General features: G+C 42.8%; 1 protein-coding gene across 1 annotated transcript; it reads left to right on the forward strand.

Annotated features, from left to right (window-relative positions):
* Positions 1–7707: 7707 nt before the first annotated feature.
* On the forward strand, positions 7708–18202 carry Garin1a (golgi associated RAB2 interactor 1A). Its single transcript, XM_090332382.1, has 5 exons — positions 7708–7971; positions 10034–10218; positions 11492–11741; positions 13434–13522; positions 17926–18202. Exons 1-5 carry the CDS (start codon positions 7819–7821, stop codon positions 18119–18121), a joined length of 873 nt encoding a protein of 290 aa, XP_090188508.1. The 5' UTR covers positions 7708–7818; the 3' UTR covers positions 18122–18202.
* The last annotated feature ends 4546 nt before the right edge of the window (positions 18203–22748 follow it).

A 22748-nucleotide genomic window follows, 5' to 3' on the forward strand; every position in this document is an offset into this window, starting at 1 on the left:
TGTGTCATGTTACTTTCTGCTCTTGAAATTAATGGTAGGGAAGGGTCTCAACTCCTAGAGCTCAGGAAATTTTGGAATGGGAAAGTGCTTATAGATTTGCTTAAACATCAAACTCTGAAGCCAGGCATTAATAGTTTATTCCTGTAATCATAGCTGCTAAAGAGGCTGAGACCTTTTTGTTGTTGTTGTTGTTGTTGGTTGTGGGGCCTCAACTCTGGGCCTGGGCACTATCCCTGAGCTCTTCAGCTCAAGGGTACCACCCTACCCCTTGAGCCACAGCGCCACTTCCAGTTTTTTAGTGGTTAATTGGAAATAAGAGTTTCATGGACTTTAGTTCCTGGGCTGGCTTGGAACCAAGATCCTCAGATCTCAACCTCCTGATTACAAGCATGAGCCACCACGCTGGCTAAGGAGGCGAGATCTAAGGATCCTAATTCAAAGCAATCTGATTTCCCAAGTGGTAGAGCCAGCCTGGAACAAAAAAAGCTAAGCAAGAGTATGAGGCTCTGCCTGGGAATGTGGCTTAGTGGTAGAGTGCTTGCCTAGCATACATGAAGCCCTGGTACCATATAAATAGAAAAAGCCAGAAGTGGTGCTGTGGCTCAAGTAGTAGAATGCTAGCCTTGAGTAAAAGAAAAAGAAGCCCAGTGATAGTGCCCAAGCCCACAAATTGTGTGTGTGTGTGGGGGGGGGAGTGGAAGAGAGTAAGGCTCTGAGTTCAAGCACCAGTCCTGCCATACATATGCACAAAATTAATGTCTGGATTGAGGGTAAGGGCTAGGCCCACCCTGAATCAAACAGCTATCCAAGCCTAGGTCAAGACTGTTAGAACTGAACCTCCTTACCACAGAAGCTGCAATCCTGAGGCCAACTGCAGCTTGAACTTTTTTGGGGAGAGAACAGGAGAAAGGAGTGTTGTGTTGGAGTTTGAACCTAGGGTCTTGCATATACTAGGCCAATGCATCCATCCCCAGCTCTGGAAGTATGGGAAAAAGTTTTAATTATGCCTATATGGAATACTGTTGAATTTTACATTTTTTATCATTGAATAATATAACAGTTTACATAATATTTCCATTGCATTAGAAATTATAAGAAATCTAGAGGGGTCGGGAGTTTAGCCTAGTGGTAGAGTGCTTGCCTAGCATGCACAAACACATGGGTTGGATTCCTCGGTACTACATACATAGAAAAAGCTGGAAGTGGTGTTGTGGCTCAAATGGTAGGGCACTAGCCCTGAGGAAGCCCAAGGATAGGGGGCCAGGAATTTAGTCTAGTGGCAGAGTGCTTGCCTAGAAAGCCCAAGGACAGTGCTCAGGCCCTAAGTTCAAGCCCAAGGACTGGCAAGGAAAAAAAATAATGTAGAAATGGTAAAATGGTATTAACTACAGGAAGCTATTCCTAGGTAAAATGCAAATACTGTGGGGGGGTTTTTTGTGTTGGTTTTTTTTTTTTTTGCCAGTCCTGGGGTTTGAACTCAGGGCCTAGGCACTGTCCTTGAGTTTTCTCAAGGCTAGCACTGTACCATTTGAGCCACAGCATCACTTCCAGCCTTTTCTGTTTATGTGATACCGAGCAACTGAATCCAGGGCTTTGTGTATGCTAGGCAAGCATTCTATCACTAGGCCACACTCCTGGTCCATGTGCTATTTTATATTCAGAACTAAAGCATGCAAGTAGGGCCTACAATCAATCCTAAAGACACTGAGGCATGGTTCTTCTGTCCTCTTGTGACGTCCTTCTCTAGAGAGGAGAAATGATCCCTTCTCCCAATGTTTTTAGCATCAGTCTTTAAGACTTCCATTCTAGGAGGACTTATCATTTTTCTTGAACTCTTCAATGCCTTAAACCACCAAAGTAACTACTCAATTCTGTACATTCTCAGATTCCTGGTAAAATACCTCTCACAGATGATTTTTTCAGTCTGGGACCTGAACTCTGGGCCTGGGACTTGAACCCTGAGCTCTTCAGCTCAAAGCTACCACCCTACCCCTTGAGCCACAGCACCACTTCCAGTTTTTTGGTGATTAACTGGAGATAAGAGTCTCATGACCTTTTTAGATTTTTTTAGTGCCCAGGCTGGCTTTGAACCACAATTCTCAGATCTCTGTCTCTTGAGTAGCTAGGATTACAGGCGTGAGCCACTGTGCTGGTTATTTTTTTGTTTGAGGCAGCCTCAAACAACCCAGATTGGCCTTGAACTCACATCTCAGCCTCCCTTGGTAGCTGAGAATGCTAAGACATGCAAATGATTTTTTTTTCTGGCTCATCACACCTAAGTAGCTTGGCTTTCACTAAAAACTGGAAGGGTTTTAAGATTTGTTTTGAATAGGTGGCACATGCCTGTAATCTCAGCACTTGGAAGGCAGAGGCACAAGGATGCAAAGTTTAAGACTGTCTAGACTAAATGGCAAGGCAAGAAAAAAAGGTTTCTTTTCCTCCTTTTGGCAGCACTAGGGATCAAACTCAGGGCCTCATACTTCATGAGCAAGAAGAACACTACCACCACATCCTATCCCTTTTTTGCTTCCGTTGTTTTCGGGTAAGTTCCTATTTTTTAATTCATTGTTGACCAATTCTTTTACCTACAGTCTCTGGCTTAACTGGAATTACAAACTCAAACCACCAAGTCTAATTTATCAATTTTTCTATTTTGTTTTGTTTTGATCTGTCCAGGGCTTGACTCAGGGCCTGGGAGCTAGCTGTCCTTAGCTTTTTTGCTATTCTACATTTGAGCCACAGTTCTACTTCCAGCTTTTGGCTGGTAAACTGGAGATAATACTCTAATAGACTTCCTGTCTGGACTGGCTAAGAAATGTGACTCTCAGATCTCAGTCTCCTTAGTAAATAGGACTATAGGTATGAGCCAGTAACACCTGCTGGCTACTCTGAGGTTACAATAACAAATGTGAACCTACACAGGAAAGGTGACCAACTTCCTGTTTGCCTAGAGAAGAGATTTCCACAGGGTGCAGGTGGCTAATGCATGTAATTTTAGCTTCTCATGGGGCTGAAATCTAAAAATTTCTAAAGAAAGTCCATGAGACTCTTATTTACCAAAAGAGAGAAAGTGGAATTGTGGTTCCAGTGGTAAAGTGCTAGCATTAGCCTAGAACACAAAAGCTCAAGCCCTGAGGCAGGTTAAAAAAAAGAGAGAGAGAAAAGAAGAGAGGGAGGGAGGAGATAGAGGAGAGAGGAATGAGAAGATGAGAGGGGAGAGGAGGGCCAGAGACTGAGACAGAGAGAGGAGATTTGGGTTTTGTTCATAATGGCAGTTTTACCCATCAACAATTTAGGATGAGAAGCAGCTACTCTGCCTACTCTGCAGGCTCGAGCACTTTCATCTTCTCTAGACACTTCACATGCTGACGAGTGTGCTCTCTGTCTTGTGGGTTGTTGTCAGTGGCAACCATTACCAATCATTCAACGCTCTGACTCTCTCCCCTCTTTCTTTCCCCTAGATCTGCAAGACTATTAGACACAGTATCTTTGGTGTCACTCAAAGCAACAGTTCTAACAAATACTTTGCTACTACATAACAAGGGCTGCATTTTTCCCACCTCCAATCTCTTTGCTGCAATCCATGTAAGTTCATGTCCAATAGATCAGGGCCTGTTGATTTTTTTTAATATTTAATACTCTAATTCCAATTTCTGTATCAGTCAGGGCCAAGTTAGATTAAGGTTAACCTATGGCAAGAACACCAAAATCTCAGTAGCTTAAAACAATTGTGTGAGGCTCCTCTTCCTGCCTGAGTATGCTGGGCACAGCATACCCTGCCCCCAGGGCTCTGTCATCTTCTCTGTGTATATAACTACTAAGTTGCTATGTCTCCCATTAATTCTTCCTCATCTAGTCAGTATGAATTCTGTTCCTGTATTTTAGACATGTGTGTGTGTGTGTGTAGGGGTGGGGGATAGTTTATAGATATCCATCTCAAGCTACATCTGAAACCAATAGAGAAACTATTGTTAATCACCAAGATGGTTAAATTTGAACTTGATGCTGTAGCTAAAAGAAATTCTTGCCTTGTGCCGGTGGCTCATGCCTGTAATCCTAGCTATTCAGGAGGCTAAGATCTGAGGATTACAGCTCAAAGCCAGCCCAGGCATGAAAGTCCATGGGACTCTTATCTCCAATTAACCACCAGAAAACCAAAAGTGGCTAGTGGCTCAAGGAGTAGGGTGGTAACCCTAACCTAAAGAGCTTGGGGACAATGACCAGGCCCAGAGTTCAAGTCGCACCACTGAAAAAAACAATTCTTGGGTTGTTGTCTTTGTAGATAGATTCTATCTGCAGGGGAGAAATGAGCTGAATAGTTATCCACCTGAAAGGCCATTAGTAGCAGGTAATGACCCCAACATTGAACACCTAACATTGGTGTGCTGCCCATACAGTTGATTGAATTGTGCATCCTGGCCCTCTAATAGTTGAGGTAGGGTCATGTGACTCATTCTGGCCAATGAGTTGTGAGTAAAAATTAATTACTTGTGTCAGTTCTAGTCCAAGCACATGTGGCGCATGCGCATGCGCGCGCGTGTGTGTGTGTGTGTGTGTGTGTGTGTGTGTGTGTGTGTGTGTGTGTGTGTGTGTGTGTATGTGTTCCCACTTGGCTTTTCTGGTCTTGTGCTCTCCTTGGTTTTTGTGCTTAAGGCTAGCACTCTACCACTTAAACCCACACCTCCACTTCCATAGTTTGGAGCATTTAAGACTGATTTCCAAATCTGTAAGGTCTTCATGTATCCTCAGTTGCAGTGATCAGAACTGATCTTTACAGGGCTCTGCATTCCTGTAGGTGGTGGAGTAAGGATGCCACAGAGCAGAAACCTCATCGGATCCCTGATCAGTGGGAGTTCAACTTTTCTTGTGGAAGCTATGAGAACTTGGGGGAAGGGGGTTGCCTACTGCTCTAACACCCTGTCTGGATTGAGGTGCTAAATGTCCAGCACCAACCGAGATCTCATCACCATTTTGCTTCAGATAGCATACATGAGGTAGTTTAAAAACAATAATGCAGGGCTGGGAGTTTGGCCTAGTGGTTAAAGTGCTTGCCTAGCATGCACGAAGACCCGGGTTTAATTCCTTGGTACCACATAGATAGAAAAAGCCAGAAGTGGTGCTGAGGCTCAAGTGGTAGAGTTCTAGCCTTGGGAAAGTCCAAGGACAGTGCTCAGGCTCTGAGCTCAAGCCCAGGACTGGCAAAAAAAAAAAAAAAAAAAAAAAAAACAACAACAGCAACAACAACAAAAACCAATAACGCATCATGGTTCTTTGATAGAAACATTTGTATAGAGTACAAGCCATACAAGTTATTTGTAAGGGGATATAAGAAATAGCTTTTTGCCTGGTGCTGGTGGCTCATGTCTATAATCCTAGCTACTCAGAAGGTGAGATCTGAGGATCATGGTTGAAGGCCATCAAACTCTTATCTCCAATAACCACCAGAAGACTGGAAATTGAATAGTGGTTCAAAGTGATAGAGTGCTAGCCTTGAGCAAAATTGCTCAGGGACAGCACTCAGGTCCTGAGTTCAAGCCTATGACCAATAAAAAGAAAACCAAAGAGCTTCTGAGGTGGTCTGAATATTTTTGAGATGACTAGGTTTGATAGGAAAGAACATTCCCGGTAAAGAATAATGTGAGCAAACACATGCAGATAAGCCCATGAAATAGCCCATTGAAAAACTCCCAAATACAACATCTAAAGCTTTATTGACTAAATGTGGCCTGGACTCTTATGCCATCTAGTGGACACTGAGGAAGAAAATGTACTTACTTTATTTATTTTTGTGGGTCATGGGGCTTGAACTCTGCGCCTGGACGCTGTCCCTGAGCTCTTCAGTGCAAGGCTACTGCCCTATCCCTAGGCCTGAGTGTTTTCCTGGATCTCTTCAGCTCAAGGCTACCGACATACCCCTGAGCCACAGCCCCACTTCCCATTTTCTAGTGATTAATCGGAGAAAAGAGTCTCATGTTTTTTAGTGCCCCCATTGGCTTTGAAACTTCAATCCTCAGATCTCAGCTCCTGAGTAGCTAGGATTACAGGCACAAGCCACCTTGCCTGGCTGGAAAATGTACTTTAAATGCTGTGTAATGTTTTCTGGATTTGAAAGGCTATGACTACAGCTTACTACAAATACCAAAATACTAAGAACTGGAAGATATAGCATAGTCCAACACTATTAAATGAATGATAATACACAGCACATGTATAATTTAAAATATCATAGTGGCCACATTAGAAGAAAGATATTTTAACCTATTTGACCCAGTATACTATATATATTAATATTCCAGCATATAATCAATATAAAAAGTTATTGATGAGGTATTTTGAGGTAGTTTTTGTTGGTGTAAGTGTATATATGTATGTCTTCTTTTTCTTTGCTATCTAAGCACACATTTTATTTTATTCAAGTAGAGTTTCCTATGTTGTGACATTACTTCCAAACACATGTTCTTCATAGTTTGTTAAAGAATGTTGCTGAGCCAGTGGCTCACACCTATAATCTTAGGTATTCAGAAAGCTGAGGATCGTAGTTTGAAGCCAGAAAAGTTCATGATATTCTTACCTCCAATGAAGCACATAAAAAGGCTAGATGTGGAGCTATGGCTCAGGTGGTAGAGCAATAGCCTCCAGCAATAAAGCACAGGAATAGCACCCAGGCCTTGAGTTCAAGCCTCTGGAGCAACACACACACACACACACACCTGGGAGTGTGGCTAGTGGTAGTGTTTGCTACCATGTAGCATGCACAAAGGCCTGGGTTCGATTCCTTGATGCCACATACTCAGAAAAAACTGGAAGTGGTGCTGTGGCTCAGTGGTAGAATACTACTAGCCTTGAGAAAGCCCAAGGACAGGCCCTGAGTTCAAGCCCCAGAACTGGCAAAATAATAACGAATAATAATAGTGTAAAAAAGAATATACAGAGAAAAAAGTTCATGATAAGCTAGTAGACCCCAACTTTTGGGACTCATGGACATTAAAATTTTTATTATTATTAAGGTGTTGTACTGAGGGATTACTATTTTGTAAGTCAGAGAATGAGCATGTCTATTTTTTGAACAGTCACCTCCTTTCTCTGCTTTCCCCTTTTCCCCTTTCCATCCCTGTCCCCAAGTTGTACAATTAACTTTGCATATGATGTATAGTGAGTATCATAGGCATTTTAAAAGTTGTCACATTTTTATTTTGTTTATTTACTTGTTATTGGTGACATTACTAGGGTTCTGGTTAAATTTTTTGCTCAAGGTCGGTATTCTACCACTTGAGCCACACTTCCAGTTCTGTCTTCTTGCTGGTTAATTGGAAATAAGAGTCTCTTGGGTTTGTCTGCCTTGGAACAAGATCCTCAGATCTTGCCTCCTGTATAGTTAGGATTCTAGACGTGAGCCACCACACCTGAGTCATAGCTTTCACATATTACTTAGAAAGCATGCTCTGTAACTGGGAGAGAGTGAAGGAAGAGTCATTCTCCCCACTTGGCAGGCGAAGAGTGAATGGGTGAAAAGTTGGACAGGACACTAATATATTGGTTTGTAGCCCAAAGACAGAGGCCCAAAAGAGTTCCACGTATCCTCTATGCTTCCTGTCCTCTTCATTTTCCTCTTTCTTGTTGTTACCCTTCACATTCCTTGATGTCATGCCTGCCATTGTGAGCTGATAGGCCCTCCCAGCCCTGTGGACAGCTGGAAGGAGGGAAGCCAGGTGGAGTTGGGGAGGAGGGGGAAGCAGTGGTCCCACCAACACCTTGGACTTGGGCTGGGTCTGTGTGGGGCCCCAGAGATGTTCCCCAGCCCTTTCTTGCCAAGAACCAATGAGTAAAATCAGGGGCCTCCCTCCTGAGGTCAGGGACTCAGGCCCTGGAGTGGAGCTTGGGGTAGAAGATGGCCTTCTTTGTCAACTGATTCATTCTCCAGAATTCAACTTGTTCCCCGACTCTGTGGTGTTTGAAAGCAACTTTATCCAGGTATCCCTGCACAGGTCAGGGCTTGCCCTTTCTAAAATCTGTCCCCAGGGGTTGGTCAGAAGATGCTGTGGACTTTGAAAGCCCTGAGAGAAAGAAGCCACGAAAACCAGAGTAAATCCATGTTGTAGTCTCAGCCTGTTTGTTCCCTGTAGGCCATACACTTTTATGTTTTGAAAGTGATAGTTACGTTTTTTTTTAGGAAAAGGAAACACTTCAATAGACTGAAAGCATGTCTAGGATAAGAGTGATAATCATTTTTACCCAACACAATTGTTATTCAAGTGTAAGGGGCTTGGAGTGCTACCATGTACTCAAGGAGCCAGTTTCAAGTCATACAAAGCAATCACAGCTCCATCATCACCCGCATGCCCACAGGCATGCGCTCTGCAGGTGACACCCTCTCTGGAATGCCTCCCTCCCCCACCAGAGTGGTGAGAGGATTCTTGGAAGGAAACATTGTGGCCTAGGGAAGTGAGGAATCTACTGGTCCCATTGGAGTGTGGAGTGCTTGTCTGAGGACATGTCCTCCCACCCCGGTGCTGCCTGCTTCCCACAGTGGCCTAGCTGAACCTGATGAATCTGTCCTCCTTTGCCTTGTGGTTTAATCAATTAGCCAGAATGCACACAAAAATTCTTACTCTGTGGAGGAAAGGGCAGGAGATACAAAGTATCTCAGTGTCCTGGGCCAAGAAGCTTCTGAATTAGTTTCACCTGTTATAAAAGCAAACTCTGTCCAGTATTTGGGAGGAGCTGACCCATAAGCCAGGAGCACAGAGAGTGGACGCCTGGGGCATGTAGAGCAGACACTGCATTTGGGCAGTGAAAGAAAGCCTAGGAAAACAGGGTCTCGAGCCCTTTTTTCTTTTTTTTCTTCTTTTTGATTTTTGTTTGTTTATGATACTGGGGTTTGAACTCAATGCTGGTACTGACTATGTAAGCCCTCTACCACTTGAGCCACCCCTCCCCCCGGCCCAGCCCTTTTTGAGACAGGGTCTCACTACCAGCTCAGGAACATGCCTAGGACATGACTGCTGTTTTAGGCTTCCCACAATAGCTAGCATAGTAAGTATATGCCATTCTGCCCACTTCTCAGTTGTGAAGGTGGATCTTGTGAACTTTCCTGCCTGATCTGACCTCAGATTACAATCCCCTCTGGACACCAGTGATTCACTCCTGAAATGTTAGCTACCCATGAGGCTGAGATCTGAGGATCACAGTGTGAGGCCAGCTTGGGCAGAAAAGTCTGTAAGACTCTTATTTCCAATTAATCAGCAAAAATCCATAAGTGGAACTGCAGCTCTGGTGGTAAAGCAACAGCAGAGGACCCTTGGCCCTGAGTTAAAGACCTTGTACTAGGAGAAAGGAATGGAAAGGAATGGAAAGGAAGGGAAGGGAAAGGAAAGGTAAAGAAAGGAAAGGAAAGGAAGGAAAGGAAAGGAAAGGAAAGGAAAGGAAGGAAAGGAAAGGAAAGGAAAGGAAAGGAAAGGAAAGGAAAGGAAAGGAAAGGAAAGGAAAGGAAAGGAAAGGAAAGGAAAGGATGGAACCAGGGTTGTTACTCAAGTGCCAGTCTTAAGAAAAAGCAAACAAACAACAAAACTGAGGGACAGTACCCAGGCTCTGAGTTCAAGAAACACACACACACACACACACACACACAGATCAAAGAGAAGTTGGTTGGTTGGTTCATAGTACTGGGATTTAATTCAGAGCCTCATCTTTACTTAGGTAAACACTCTACCACTTGAACCACAAAATCTCCCAGTTGTTTTTCAGGAAGGGTCTGTGTTTTGACCAGGCTGGCTTCAGCCCATGAGCCTCATACCTCCTCTTTCCAAGAAGCTGGGATTATACTTGGGCTGTCAGACCTTGCCCTAGAGGGCTTATTGCCCAGAAGTTCAATTTATTTAAGGAGACCCAACAAAAGAGACCAATAGCTGCTTATAGCCCATTCCAGTACACAACCCAGCTGCCACTGAGCTGAAGTGTCCTTTTCCAGCATCTGTATCCTTCTAGCCCTGGCTTCTGCTTCTTTCTGATCTCTGTTCCTGGGGCTGATTTCCAGGTCACTAAGGCAGGGGACTGGATGGATGTCCATGAAGGATCCACCATCGTGATCCTTGGAGTGACCTCTTCAGTGCCTTCTTTGCCACTCCCCAACATCCTCCTGATGGCCAACATCACCTGGCCCCAGGGTCCATTTTCCAACTGGAACACACCTTGTGCTGCCCCTGTCATCACCCTCAGCAGGTAAAGAAAGGCTGGAGGGAGGGGCAGAGGGGATGATTGACAACTATCCAAATTCTTCTGCAGCTGGATTGTAGATTAAGAAATGAGTGCTCTTTTTTTTTATTTTTTGCCAGTCCTGGGGGCTGAACTCAGGGCCTAAGCACTGTCCTTGGGCTTTCCTCAAGGTTAGTGCTCTACCACTTGAGCCACAGCACCAGTTCCAGCTTTTCTATATATGTGGTACTGAGGAATCAAACCCAGGTCTTCATGCATGCTAGGCAAACACTCTACCACTAGGCCAAACTCCTGGCCCCAAATGAGTGCTTTTTAGTCTGTCAACAATTTAGAACAAATTCATTCATTCATTTGACAAAAGTTTATCTACTATCTGTACATACCAAGGGTAGAACAGTTTACAGTTCTGCCTCAAGCCCAGGTTTGTTTGTTTGTTTGTTTGTTTGTTTGTTTGTTTGGTGTGTGTGTGTGTGTGTGTGTGTGTGTGTGTGTGTGTGTGTGTATAAGAGAGTATTGAGGCTTAAACTCAGAGCCTGAGCACTGTCTTTTAGCTTTTTCCCTCAGGCTAGCACTCAACCATTTGAACCATGAATCTACTTCCATCTTTTTGCTGGCTTAACTAGAGGTAAGCATCTCAAGGACTTTCCTGCCCAGGCTGGCTGTGAACCACAATCTTCAGCCTCCTGCATAGCTAGGATTTCAGGTGTGAGCTCTCAGCATCAAGCCTAGTTCCTGAGGATCCGGGTTTCCTTTGTTGTCTTTCCTCTTATTTTGTCAATATAGATGTAGGAGATTTCTAAAGAAAGGACAAACATATGACAGTCCAATAGGACTCTGAAGTCTTGGGATCAAATGAAAATGGATTATAGGAGATATCATTCTTCTCCGTTCTCTTTCAATACAAGTAATGGAGACATAAGAAAAAAGTCTAGAAATGGAGTCAGGAAACCATTCCAGTTCCCACTTAATAAAAGATCTAAACTTGGGAAAACCATTGGGCTTTTTGGAGCCTTTAAGTCAAAATCTATAAAGTACAATCAATAATTCTTACCCTCCCATCATCAAAAGGTTGTTGTCAGAATTGAGTGAGACATTGCTCTGCAGTAAGAATGCTGGTTAGATGCCGGCCGATTAACAATGAAAGAAAGCCCTAGAAACCAGAAAGAACTCAAATCTTAGTGGTCATTCTCACTCCCAAAACACGAGCTTTCGGCTCCCCAAGCATCCCCCAAGCAAGCAGGGAGAGGCACTGACACAGGAATTTCCTGATTATACACAGGATTCTTCCCCTAAAATACGTGGAGTTACAAATCTACGATCGGATCCAACGCATTCTGCGTGTTAGGACAGTGACTGAAAAGATCTACTACCTGAGGCTCCACAAAAACCATCCAGAGACCGTGTTCCAATTTTGGATCCGCTTGGTGAGAATTCTTCGGAAAGGTCTGTCTATCACCACCAAAGACCCAAGAATCCGGTTCACTCACTGTCTGGTGCCCAAGAGGCCCAGACACTCCACCGAAACAACAGTAAGTGGGGTCTCCCTTGGCTGTCTGCAACAAAATAAACACAGATGTGGTGTAGGCATATATGCACATGGATCCATCCACATGTACCAAATACATAGTTGGCCTTTCATCTAGGTCCTTCATCCATGAATTCAACCACAAATATTCTTCCTTTTTCCCCACCCTTCCCCCTGCTGGTAATTGCTCTGACCTTAGGGCCTTATGAACTGTCTTGACTTTTTTGCTCAAGGCTGGCACTCTACCACTTGAACAACACCTTCCACTGCTGGCTTTTTGCTGGTTAATTGGAGATGAATCTCACAGGCTTTTCTGTGTATGCTGGCTTTGAACCACAATCCTCAGATCTCAGTCTCCTGAGTAACTAGTATTACAGGTGTGAGGCACCAGTGTGCAGCTTCAGGCTAAAAAATGTTCAGAAAAGAGTTGCATCTGTGCCAAACATGTCAAACCTTTTCTCCTTGTCAGCATTCCCTATACCATATAGTATGTGGAAACTTTATGTATTGTTTAGATTACATTAGGTCTGGTGAGTCAGAGGATTGGATGTAGGAGGGCAGGTGTCCCATAGACTATATAAGAAACAGCAGCATGCATAGGTTTTGTGTTGGAGCAGGGTCGTAGACCCCATCTCCACAGGTACTGAAAGACATCTGTATATATTACAGAATACTGTACTTTTCCACCGTAGATGGTATCAGAGGCACTTTATTTTCATCTTAGGGCACTGCTTCCTTATCGTAATCAAGTAGCATATAGTTGTGTGTATGACCTCTTGCTCTCATTTGGCTTTTTAACCCAAAGCTGGTGCTCTACCATTTGAGTCATGACTCCAGCTCTGGCTATTTGCTGGTTAGTTGGAGTAAGAGCCTCATAGATTTGCCTGTCTCTGTGGTTCCAGCCTCAGTCCTCAATCTCCTGAACAGCACAAGACAATACCCAGAAAATAGTATACCAAATTACTATTAAGCTAGGTATAAAGTAGCATTTCTAATCTTTGTGAGGTTGAACACTTGTTACATAAATATTTACACATACTTCATTTCCTTTTGCTTCTTTTGAATTTATTTTTCTTCTGGACAGGATCTCGCTGCAGCTCAGACTGGCTGGATACTTGCTGTATAGGGCAGGCTAGCCTCCAACTCACAACCTTCCTACACTAACTTCCCTCCCAAGTCAAGTGCTGGGGTTTCAAGCATGTGCTACTATGCTCAGCTTCAACTCTTTTTTTTTTTTCCCTTACAGCAGGAAAGAGGGAGAATCAGGGTTTTTCTTGACACTCAGAAGCCTTTCAAGGACTTGTTTAGTGTAGAAACACAAAAAAGGAATCTTGATGGGTTGAATTGCTCAGAACCTTTAGATTTCAGACCCTATAAACTTTCCTGCTGTCCTTCAGGGGTCTAATGATCAGCTTTGAAAGCTAGCTCCAATCTACCTCTTGAGCTCTGGGTAGATAGCCTCTACACCCCAACACAGAGAAGTTGGAACCCTGCCAGGGGTCCTGAATCCGTGGGATGGTTCAGTGGCTTAATGCCGGAGGGCCAGGTTTCCAGGACTAGTCTGCAGAACTTAGATAGAACCCCACCAATTCCTTCAGGGTTCTGTCCCAGGAGGCCATGGGTGCTCCATGAGCAGCCTGGCTTTGCCTTGAATTTCTTTACACAGCCTGAGAGCAGCCTCCCGTCATCCTCCCAGACCAGTGAGACTTTCTTGCTGCAGGAAGCTGAGCAGACTACTGACAGATTCTTGGAACTCTCTGGAAGGACCCAGCCCCCAGCAGACAGGTGGGTTTTGTCCCCAGCATGGCAACATGGAGCCAATGCACTTCTATCATCCTGGCTCTACTCTTTCTTTTTACTCTCAATAGCAATGCGCCTGACTTTGTCTCTCGACTCTGTATTAAGCCTATCCTTGAAAACATGGTTTATAGTATTCAAGTCTCTTTGATCTGACTGCTCATTCCTTGAATAAACCCCCAGCACTTTCATACAGTATGTGCTCAATAAAGGAAATGAATAAATTAATTCCAAAATGTAAGCTAGCCCATAGCTAGTGTCTCATATATGTAATCCTAGCAACTTGAGGATCTCAGTTGAAAACCAGACTGGGCAAAAAAATCTTTAATACCTGATCTCCATATGGCAAAAACAGTGCTGAAAGTTTATATCTCAAAGTACACATGTAAAGAAAACAAACAACTCAAGTAAATAACCTCACAATACAACTAAAACCACTAGAAAAACAAGAACCAACCAGACTCAAATCTAGACAGAGAGACAGAAAAGATTAGAGCAGGAATGAATGATGTAGAAACTAAAAATTATACATAAAATTAATGAAACAAAAAGCTGGCTCTTTGAAAAAAATTATAAAATTCACAGACCATTAATGAGATTAACAAAAAAAAGAAGGTAGAAGATTCAAATCAATAAAAATCAAAGATGCCACAGGAAACATTACAACATCCAAGAAATCCAATTATAAAAGCACTACTTTTTGCTTGCCTAGCATGCATGAAGACCCGGGGTTCGATTCCTCGGTACCACATATAGAAAAAAGCCGGAAGTGGTGCTGAGGCTCAAGTGGTAGAGCTCTAGCCTTGAGAAAGTCCAAGGACAGGGCTCAGGCCCTGAGCTCAAGCCCAGGACTGGCCAAAAAAAAAAAAAAAAAAAAAAAAGCACTACTTTCAAAATCTACACCAAAAAGAAGGAAAACCTAGGAGAAATGGACACATTTCTAGAGACCTACCAATTACCTATGCTGAACCAAAAATATATAAACCAGTTAAACAGGACAAAAATATGAGGAAGTAATCAGAAGTCTTCCCACAAGGGACAGCCCAGGCCCAGATGGATTCACAGTTGACTTCTGTAAGGCTTTAAAAGATGAACTAACAGTCATACTCCTAAAGCTTTTTCGTGAAATAGAAACAGAAAGATCAAGTCCAAGCTCATTCTATGAAGTGAGTATCTCCAAACAAGTAAGGATCCAACAAATAAAGACAACGATAAACCAATTTCTCTGATGAACACAGACACAAAGCACTTGAAGAGCTTTTCATTTTCCATTTTGCATACTTTTTAATGTTTGACTTTATACTTTTATGTACTTTTATATAATGTATACAATATTATTTATGGTACCTACAAAATAGTTAAACAACTACTTCACCTTATCCTTTCCCCAGTCTGTTACAGTGCCTCTAATAAGCTTTATATGTATGTATATGTATACATGTTTTTTATTTTTTCTTTTCTTTCTTTTATTTTTTTGGTGGGTCATGGGGCTTGAACTAGGCCTGGCTCTGTCCCTGAGCTCTTCAGCTCAAGGCTATCACCCTACCTCTAGGCCTGAGGGCTGTCCCTGAGCTCTTGAAGAGTTTTTTAAATTTGTTTCCAGTAACAAATTAAAAAAAAAAACAACTATACATTATGACCAGACAGGCTTCATCCCACAGATGTAATAAGTCAATAAATGTAATTCACCATGTCAACAGAGCCAAACACAGCCTCCGTGCTGAAGGTAAAATGTTCTGTGCCTGAAGATTATACAGAGTCAGAACCTAACACACCTCCTTGCTAACATCAGCCTGGCCCCCATCAAGATGCCTTTTCCTGGGGTAAGGCACTGAGTTGACCCTAATGCTTTCCTGAGTTTCCTAATGCTTTAAGCTCACTTTTTAGAGTTTTCTTGGATTTTTTTGAAGTTCCTAACTCCAATTCAGGTGAGGTTGTAACACTTCCCTCTTTTTTGTCTTTTTCTTCTTTTTTTCCTGTCAGTCCTGGGCCTTGAACTCTGGGACTGGGCGCTGTCTCTGAGCTCTCCAGCTCAAGGCTATCGTTCTACCACTTGAGCCACAGTGCCACTTCCAGTTTTTTGGTGGTTATTTTGGAGATAAGAGTATCACGGAGTTTTGTGCTTGGGTTGGCTTTGAACCGCAGTCCTCAGATCTTAGCCTCCTGAGTAGCTAGGATTACAGGTGTGAGCCACCAATGCTCAGTGACACCTCCCTCTTATATGGTCACCAGCCCTGTCTAGGCCTGGATCCCCAGAGGTCCTTGAGACCTGGCATTAGCAATCAGGCATCACCTTCATCCTTTGAAGGAATCTTCTTGGAGGACTTAAAAGGCTTACATTGGTTTTAGACAACTCTATAGTATCCCAACCAAGAAGCTCACCATCCCATCTCTCCTGTCTTTCACCTGCCAGGGCAAGAGTGTGTTCATCTACAAGTTCCCCAGACCTAGAAGCTCAAGCCCTCTGTGGGGCCCCAGGGATGTCTTCCTTGGCTTTGAGAAGGAATAGCCATGTTGGTTCTAAAAGCTGAAGAGGTCCCTCCCGCAGCCCCAGATCACACTCAGCTCCTAGTCTTGGATTTGGGGGTCCCTAGGATTATTCCTTATTTTTAAATTTTTTTAAAGTACTTGGATGTGAACTCAAGGCCTTGCGTTTCTGGGCAGGCAATCTACTACTTGAACCATGCATCCTGTCCTTTCTTTGGAAGTTTATTTTTTCAGATAAGGTCTCTTGCTTTTGTTAGTACTAGTCTCAAACTAAGATCCACCTATCTCTACTTCCTGAATAGCTGGGATTACAGGAATGTGTCTCCATGCCAGCTCTGTTTTGTGTTTTGCCCTTAGAATTTCCTCAAGGCTATTACTCTACCAGTTGAGCCACAGCATTGATTTTGGCTTTTCTATGGCTACAGTACCCAGGAATCGATTCTAGGTTTCGTGCATGCTAGGCAAGAATTCTACCACTAGGCTAAACTCCCAGCCCACATGTTAGTAGTATTAGTGATCTTTTTGGTATTTTTGTTTTCTCTTTTTTTTGTAATTTCCTTTCTTTGCCTTTTAAAGGAATATTTATTTCCCTTCTAATTATAGATTCTTGTAGCCACATGAACTCATAGCCCAGGATGGCCTAGAACTCTAGATCCTCCAGCTTCTCCTTCCTGAGAGCTGTAATTACAGACAAGCGACACCATGTCTACCTAGGAGTTGTGATATATATTGATTTTGGCTTTGGTTTTGTCAGTCATGGGGACTTGAACTCAAGACTCGGGCTCTCTTCCTGAGCTATTTTGCTCAAAGCTCTACCACTTTGAGCCACAGCTCTACTTCCAGTTTTCTTTTTCATTTCTTTTCTTTCTTGTTTTTTTTTTTTCCAGTCCCAGAGCTTGAGCGTTGTCCTTTGGCTTTCTCAAGGCTAGAGTTCTGTAGCACCATTTCTGGCCTTTTCTATGTATGTGGTACTGAGGAATTGAACCCAGGTCTTCATGCATGCTAGGCAAGCACTATAACACTAGGCCAAACTCCCAGCCCCTACTTCAGTTTTCTAATAGCTAATTAAAGATAAGAGTCTCAGACTTTCCTGCTCAGGCTGGCTTTGAACCACGATCCTCAGATCTCAGCCTCTTGAGTAGCTAGGACAACAGGCATGAGCCATTAGTGCCCACGGTGATATTTTTTAAGTTGTATTATTTTAGAGGAATGTTCCAAGATTCTTTTGGCACTTAAGCGGACTTCACCATCTGGCGGGATGCAGTGGGCACCAGGCAGCTCCCAGTGGGTCTGGGTTTTGACTGTAAGTCATAAGACATTAGGTTCTCAACACATCCAAGTGATATTCCAGGTGCCTGGCACTCTTCTTCAGTTGGCGTCTCTGCCTTGCTGCTGTTTTGCTTTCTCCTGGGCATGCCATATATGCTCCCTGTTATTTCCCTTCACATCCATACTTTTAGTTATCTTCAGTGTACTCATCCTGGAAAAGACAAACGGAGAAAATGATTGTGTGTGTGTGTGTGTGTGTGTGTGTGTGTGTGTGTGTGTGTGTACATGCGTGCGTGCTTACACAAACACACACTGATCCTGGGGCTGGGGCTTGAGCTCAGGGACTGGGCCCTATTCCTGAGTTTTGGTCTGTAAGGATGATGCGCTACCATTTGAGCCGCAACTCCATTTCTGGCTTTTTGATGCTTAACTGGAGATAAGAGTCTTACAGACTTTCCTGCCTGGGCTAGGTCTAAACCACTATTCTCAGATCTCAGCCTCCTGAGTAGCTAGTATTACAGGTGTGAACCGTCAAGTACCCATTAGAAATGAGTTTTTAAAGTAGATTTTTAATAATGCTGTCTTTTCTTCAATTGTTTCCAATGAATGACCCCCAAATTCCTGGCCTCTTACAGAAACACCAGCACTGTCATCAAAAAGGTCAAATCCAACTGCTGCAAGATACTTTCCAAAGTGGCATCTCCAGTCAGCTTAAATATACCCATGAGGGCAACCTTGTGCCACAGCCTCTGGGAACAAGAAGACCCAGATGGGCACTGCTTGCAGGCTCCAGCCGCCAGTTCCCTAGGAGAGCACTTTTTTGGACCCTGACATCTAGCCAAATGGATGATCATCGTGGGCATTTGCTTTCTTGCTACAACTCCTATGATGCTGTTTCCCACAGTGGGCCACATGACCATGGGAGAGGTAAGATGGTGTTTATAACAAGGTGCTTCTGTACTTCCACCAATAAACCTCCAAGAAAACCTGTGCATGTATGCTTTGCCATGGGGTGGTCGGGGCTCGAAAGAACCCATTGGAAACAGGAGCTCACTCCTTCAGAATGCAAACTGAGGGGGAGGAATTAGCATTTGCTCATTTGAAATCCCAAAGCATCTTCACCATGCCCAGAATGCCCACCCAGAAGGAAGGGACTTTAGGGAGAAATTGTACATATATATGGAAATGTCATAATGAAATAGACCTGGGGAAGGCAGGCAAGTAGTGTGGGAACTGGAAGGCTGCCTGTCTTCCCAGATGTGGGTGTGGAAATGGCTGTGCAGTAAAATATTGGAATCCTGTCTGCTCCAGGAAATCCAAACAGGAACAAAGGCCTCTGATTTTATTCACACAGCCTTCTTTGCAGAAATATGCCACCAGATGGCACCACACTGCAGTTAGGCCCCAGGAGGGGCCACTCCTAGCCCTCAGTGAAGCAGGCTTACCACAAGCATTTTATTGACTTAACAATAACACCACCATACCCTAACCACAATTTTGAACCCCGCTTATCAATCTGTAGTGAAGAGGTACTAGAAGTACTATTTTTGAGTAGCAGATTCAAATTCATGACATTTTATGACTTCTAAGTAGTTATCCATAAGCATTTACATATTGACATTATATATTATACTTTCTTTTTATATTACAGTTGGAACAATATGCCTATTTTCTAATTTAATTTTATTGTCAGAGTGATGTAGAGAGGGGTTACAGTTAAGTATGTCCATTTAAAATAATTTATACAAATAGGTTATAATCACTAGGAATTATTTCAGAATAGTAAAAGGATATGACTAAATATTTGCCATGAAAAGAAGATTTTGGACAATAGAGTTGAGAACTTCAGTATTACAGTACTGAGTTCAGTGCTCCTCTGTTGACTTTGGTGACACTCAACCAGCTTGTCACCATCTCAGTTTTCACCTGCTCTCACCTCACAATGGGATCCTTAATTCATGGCTGGCACTCTAAAACTTGAGCCACACCTCTACTTCAGGCTTTAAGTTTGTTAATTGGAGATACAAATCTCTCAGATTTGTCTGTCCAAGCTGGCTTTGAACCTGAGATTTTCAGATCTCAGCTTCTTGAGAAGCTAGGATTACAGACACAAGCCACCAGCACTCAGCAACACTGTCATTATTATTATTATTATTATTATTATTATTATTACTACTACTATCAGTTCTGAACTTGAACTCAGGACCTGGGTATTGTCCCTGAGCTTCTTTTGCTCAGGCTAGCACCCTCCCACTTGAGCCACAGTACCACTTTGGACTTTTTTTTTTTTTAATGTGGTACTGAGGAATCAAACCCAGGGCTTTCTGCATGCTAGTCAAGCACTCTACCACTAAACCACACTCCCAGCCCAACAGTGTTATTTATTATTTATTGGGGTGGGTCATTGGGCTTGTACTCAGCCTAGGTGCTGTCCCTCAGCTCTTCAGCTCAAGGCTACAGCCCTACCGCTGGAACCATAGTGCCACTTCCAGTTTTCTGGTGGTTAATTGGAGATAAGAGTCTCACTGACTTTAGTGCCAGCCTAGGCTGGCTTTGAACCGTGATCCTCAGATCTCAGTCTCCTGAGTAACTAGGATTACAGGTGTGAGCCACCACACCCGGCTCCAACAGTGTTACTTTTATTTACTTATTTTTTTTGCCAGTCCTGGGCTTGAGCTCAGGGCCTGAGCACTGTCCTTGGACTTTCTCAAGGTTAGAGCTCTACCACTTGAGCCTCAGCACCACTTCTGGCTTTTTTTCTATGTATGTGGTACCAAGGAATCGAACCCGGGTCTTCATGCATGCTAGGCAAGCACTTTAACCACTAGGCCAAACTCCAGGCCCCAGTGTTACTTTTATTATACAAAAGGGTTTCATTGTGATTTTCCATATATACATACATGTACTTTGATCAAATTCAACTTTCTATTACTCTTTCTGATCTCTCCTCCCACCCTTTTTGGATGATTTTAAAGGGTTTCATTATTCTGTCTTCATACATGTATATAAAGTACTTCGGTTCTCCTTCTTCAAATGATGTTACAAATATCTAAATGGCCCTTGGCAGGAAAAAAATTTTCCATGATCCTGGCTCAGAGCAAAATAGTATCAGTATATAGTACATAGAAAAATAAAATGTGTGGCCGGGAGTTTGGCCTAGTGGTAGAGTGCTTGTCTAGCATGGACAAAGACCGGGTTCGATTCCTCGGTACCACATACATTGAAAAAAGCTGGAAGTGGTGCTGAGGCTCAAGTGGTAGAGTGCTAAGTCGTAAGAAAAGTCCAAGGACAGTGCCCTGAGCCCAAGCCCAGGACTGGCAAAAAAAAAGAAAAAAGAAAAAAGAAAAAGAAAATGTGTAAGCCAGACATTGGTGGCTCATGCCTGTAATCTTAACTACTCAGGAAGCTGAGATCTGAGGATCTCAGTTCAAAGCTAGCCAGTGTAGGATCAAAAAGCCTGAAGTGGTACTGTGGCTCAAAGTAGTAGAGTTGTAGCCCTGAGCAAAAAAGAGCTCAGGGATAGTGTCCAGGCCCTGAGTTCAAGCCCCATAACCAACAAGAAAGAAAGAACAAATGAAAGATAAAATGTATACTACTAGTAGCAAAAACATCAGGAGAGAAAAACTGCAAAGACCTGTTGTAAGATCCTCATACTACACATGAAGCAAAATAATGTTTGCAGGTAGGTTTTGATAAACCAGAGATGCATATTGTAATTTCTTGAAAATTTCTGAAATTTCTTGAAAATAAGATTATATGATACACATACAGGATGTTTATAAAATAGTCATGGTAAAATTGAACAATAAAATAAAAGTGGTTAATGAACTCAGAAGATGGAACAAAAAGAATAGAGGATACTATGGCTTAAAATAGTAGTTAGATGATAGTAACAGTAATCACATTAAATGTGGATAATCTTGCTTCTTTTGGGGGGAACAGTGGCAGTGACAGTGGTACTGGTATTGGAATTCCATGCTAAGTGACACTACCACCTGGGCCACATCCCCAACTCTGGACAGTCACTCTAAATGCACCAGCTAAAAATCATATTATCAGACTGCACTGGAAAATAGGACCCAATTGTTTATTCTCTAGAAGAAATCTACTTTTAACATTGAGAGGTTAAAAGTAAGATGACAGAGAATGCTATCTGATAAAGGAATCAGTTCTCCAAAGAGACACGCAAGTGTTAAATGCGCATGCAAACTTCAAAATATATAAGCAAAAGCAGATGGCCTTGAGAAAAGAAACAAATACACTGTTGAAAGTAGACACTTCAACACTTTTCTGTCAGCAAATTGATAAAAATAAAAAGTAAGGATCTTGAAAATCTAAATACTACTATTAACTATCAAATTGATATGTATTGGCCTCTATCTAATGACCATATACTTTCTTTTCAAACATATGTGCAAATTCATTAAGACAGACTACACTGTGGACTATAGAACAAATCCTCACATTTTTTTGGCCAGTCCTGGGCTTAAACTCAGTGCCTGAGCGCAGTCCTTGGGCTTTCTCAGGCTCTACCACTTGAGCCCACTGCACCATTTCTGGCTTTTTTTCTATGTATGTAGTTCTGAGGAATCGAACCCGGGTCTTCATGCATGCTAGGCAAGCACTCTATCACTAGATCAAATTCCAGGCCAAATCCCCACATTTTTTAAAGCATGGAAATCATACAGAGCATGTAATCAGATAACAAAATAAAGCAGAATTGGGAACAAAAAGATTTCTGGGAAACACCCAAATATTTGGAAATCAAAAGAGATGTTTTTTAGATAACTCACGGGTCAAAGAGGACTCAAGGGAAAAATATTATGTATCTTCAAATCAACTGAGTGAAAAGGAAAACACAGCACATTAAAATTGATGATATTCTGCCAAAGAATCAGCAGGATGAGGAATAGTTAGGTGGTGCTACTTGGAGGTTGGGAGGAAAGTTTGACTACAAAAAGTATGACTGCTTATGTTGGTATTCTTTAACTGTGAACTTACTAAAACCCACTATGTGTGCCACAAAGAATGAGTTCCATACAAAGAAAAAAAATGCCAAGCACCATTGACTTATGCTAGTAATCCTAGCTACTCAAGAGAATGAGATCTCAGGTTCCAGGTTCAAAGCCAACCTGGGCAGAAACCTTCAAGTCTCTATCTCCAATTAATCAGAAGAAAGCTCAAGTGGTAGCGCACCAACCCTGAGTGAAAAAGCTATCAAGAACATAAGGCCCTGAATTCAAGCCCAAGCACTGCCACCCCCAAGAATAAAAAAAGAAAGGCTAGGCACAGGTGCCTTATTCTTGTAATCCTATAGCTACTCAGGAGGCTGAGATCTGATGACTGGAGTTCAAAGTCAGCCTGGGCAGGAAAGTCCTTGAGACTCTTATCTCCAATTAACCACTAGAAAACTGGAAGTGGACCTATGGCTCAACATGGTAGAGTGGTACTAGCCTTG

Source organism: Megascapheus bottae, chromosome 5 (assembly GCF_031878675.1).
Source record: "Megascapheus bottae isolate mThoBot1 chromosome 5, mThoBot2.hap1, whole genome shotgun sequence".
NCBI classification, from domain to species: Eukaryota; Metazoa; Chordata; class Mammalia; order Rodentia; family Geomyidae; genus Megascapheus; species Megascapheus bottae.

Excerpts from the sequence above, each read along its gene's own strand:
- Garin1a (XM_090332382.1), top strand. The coding sequence starts at position 7,819 with ATGAGTAAAATCAGGGGCCTCCCTCCTGAGGTCAGGGACTCAGGCCCT. Across the intron at positions 10,219-11,491 it reads CCTGTCATCACCCTCAGCAG|GATTCTTCCCCTAAAATACG; the intron begins GTAAAGAAAGGC and ends GATTATACACAG. Across the intron at positions 11,742-13,433 it reads GACACTCCACCGAAACAACA|ACCAGTGAGACTTTCTTGCT; the intron begins GTAAGTGGGGTC and ends TCATCCTCCCAG.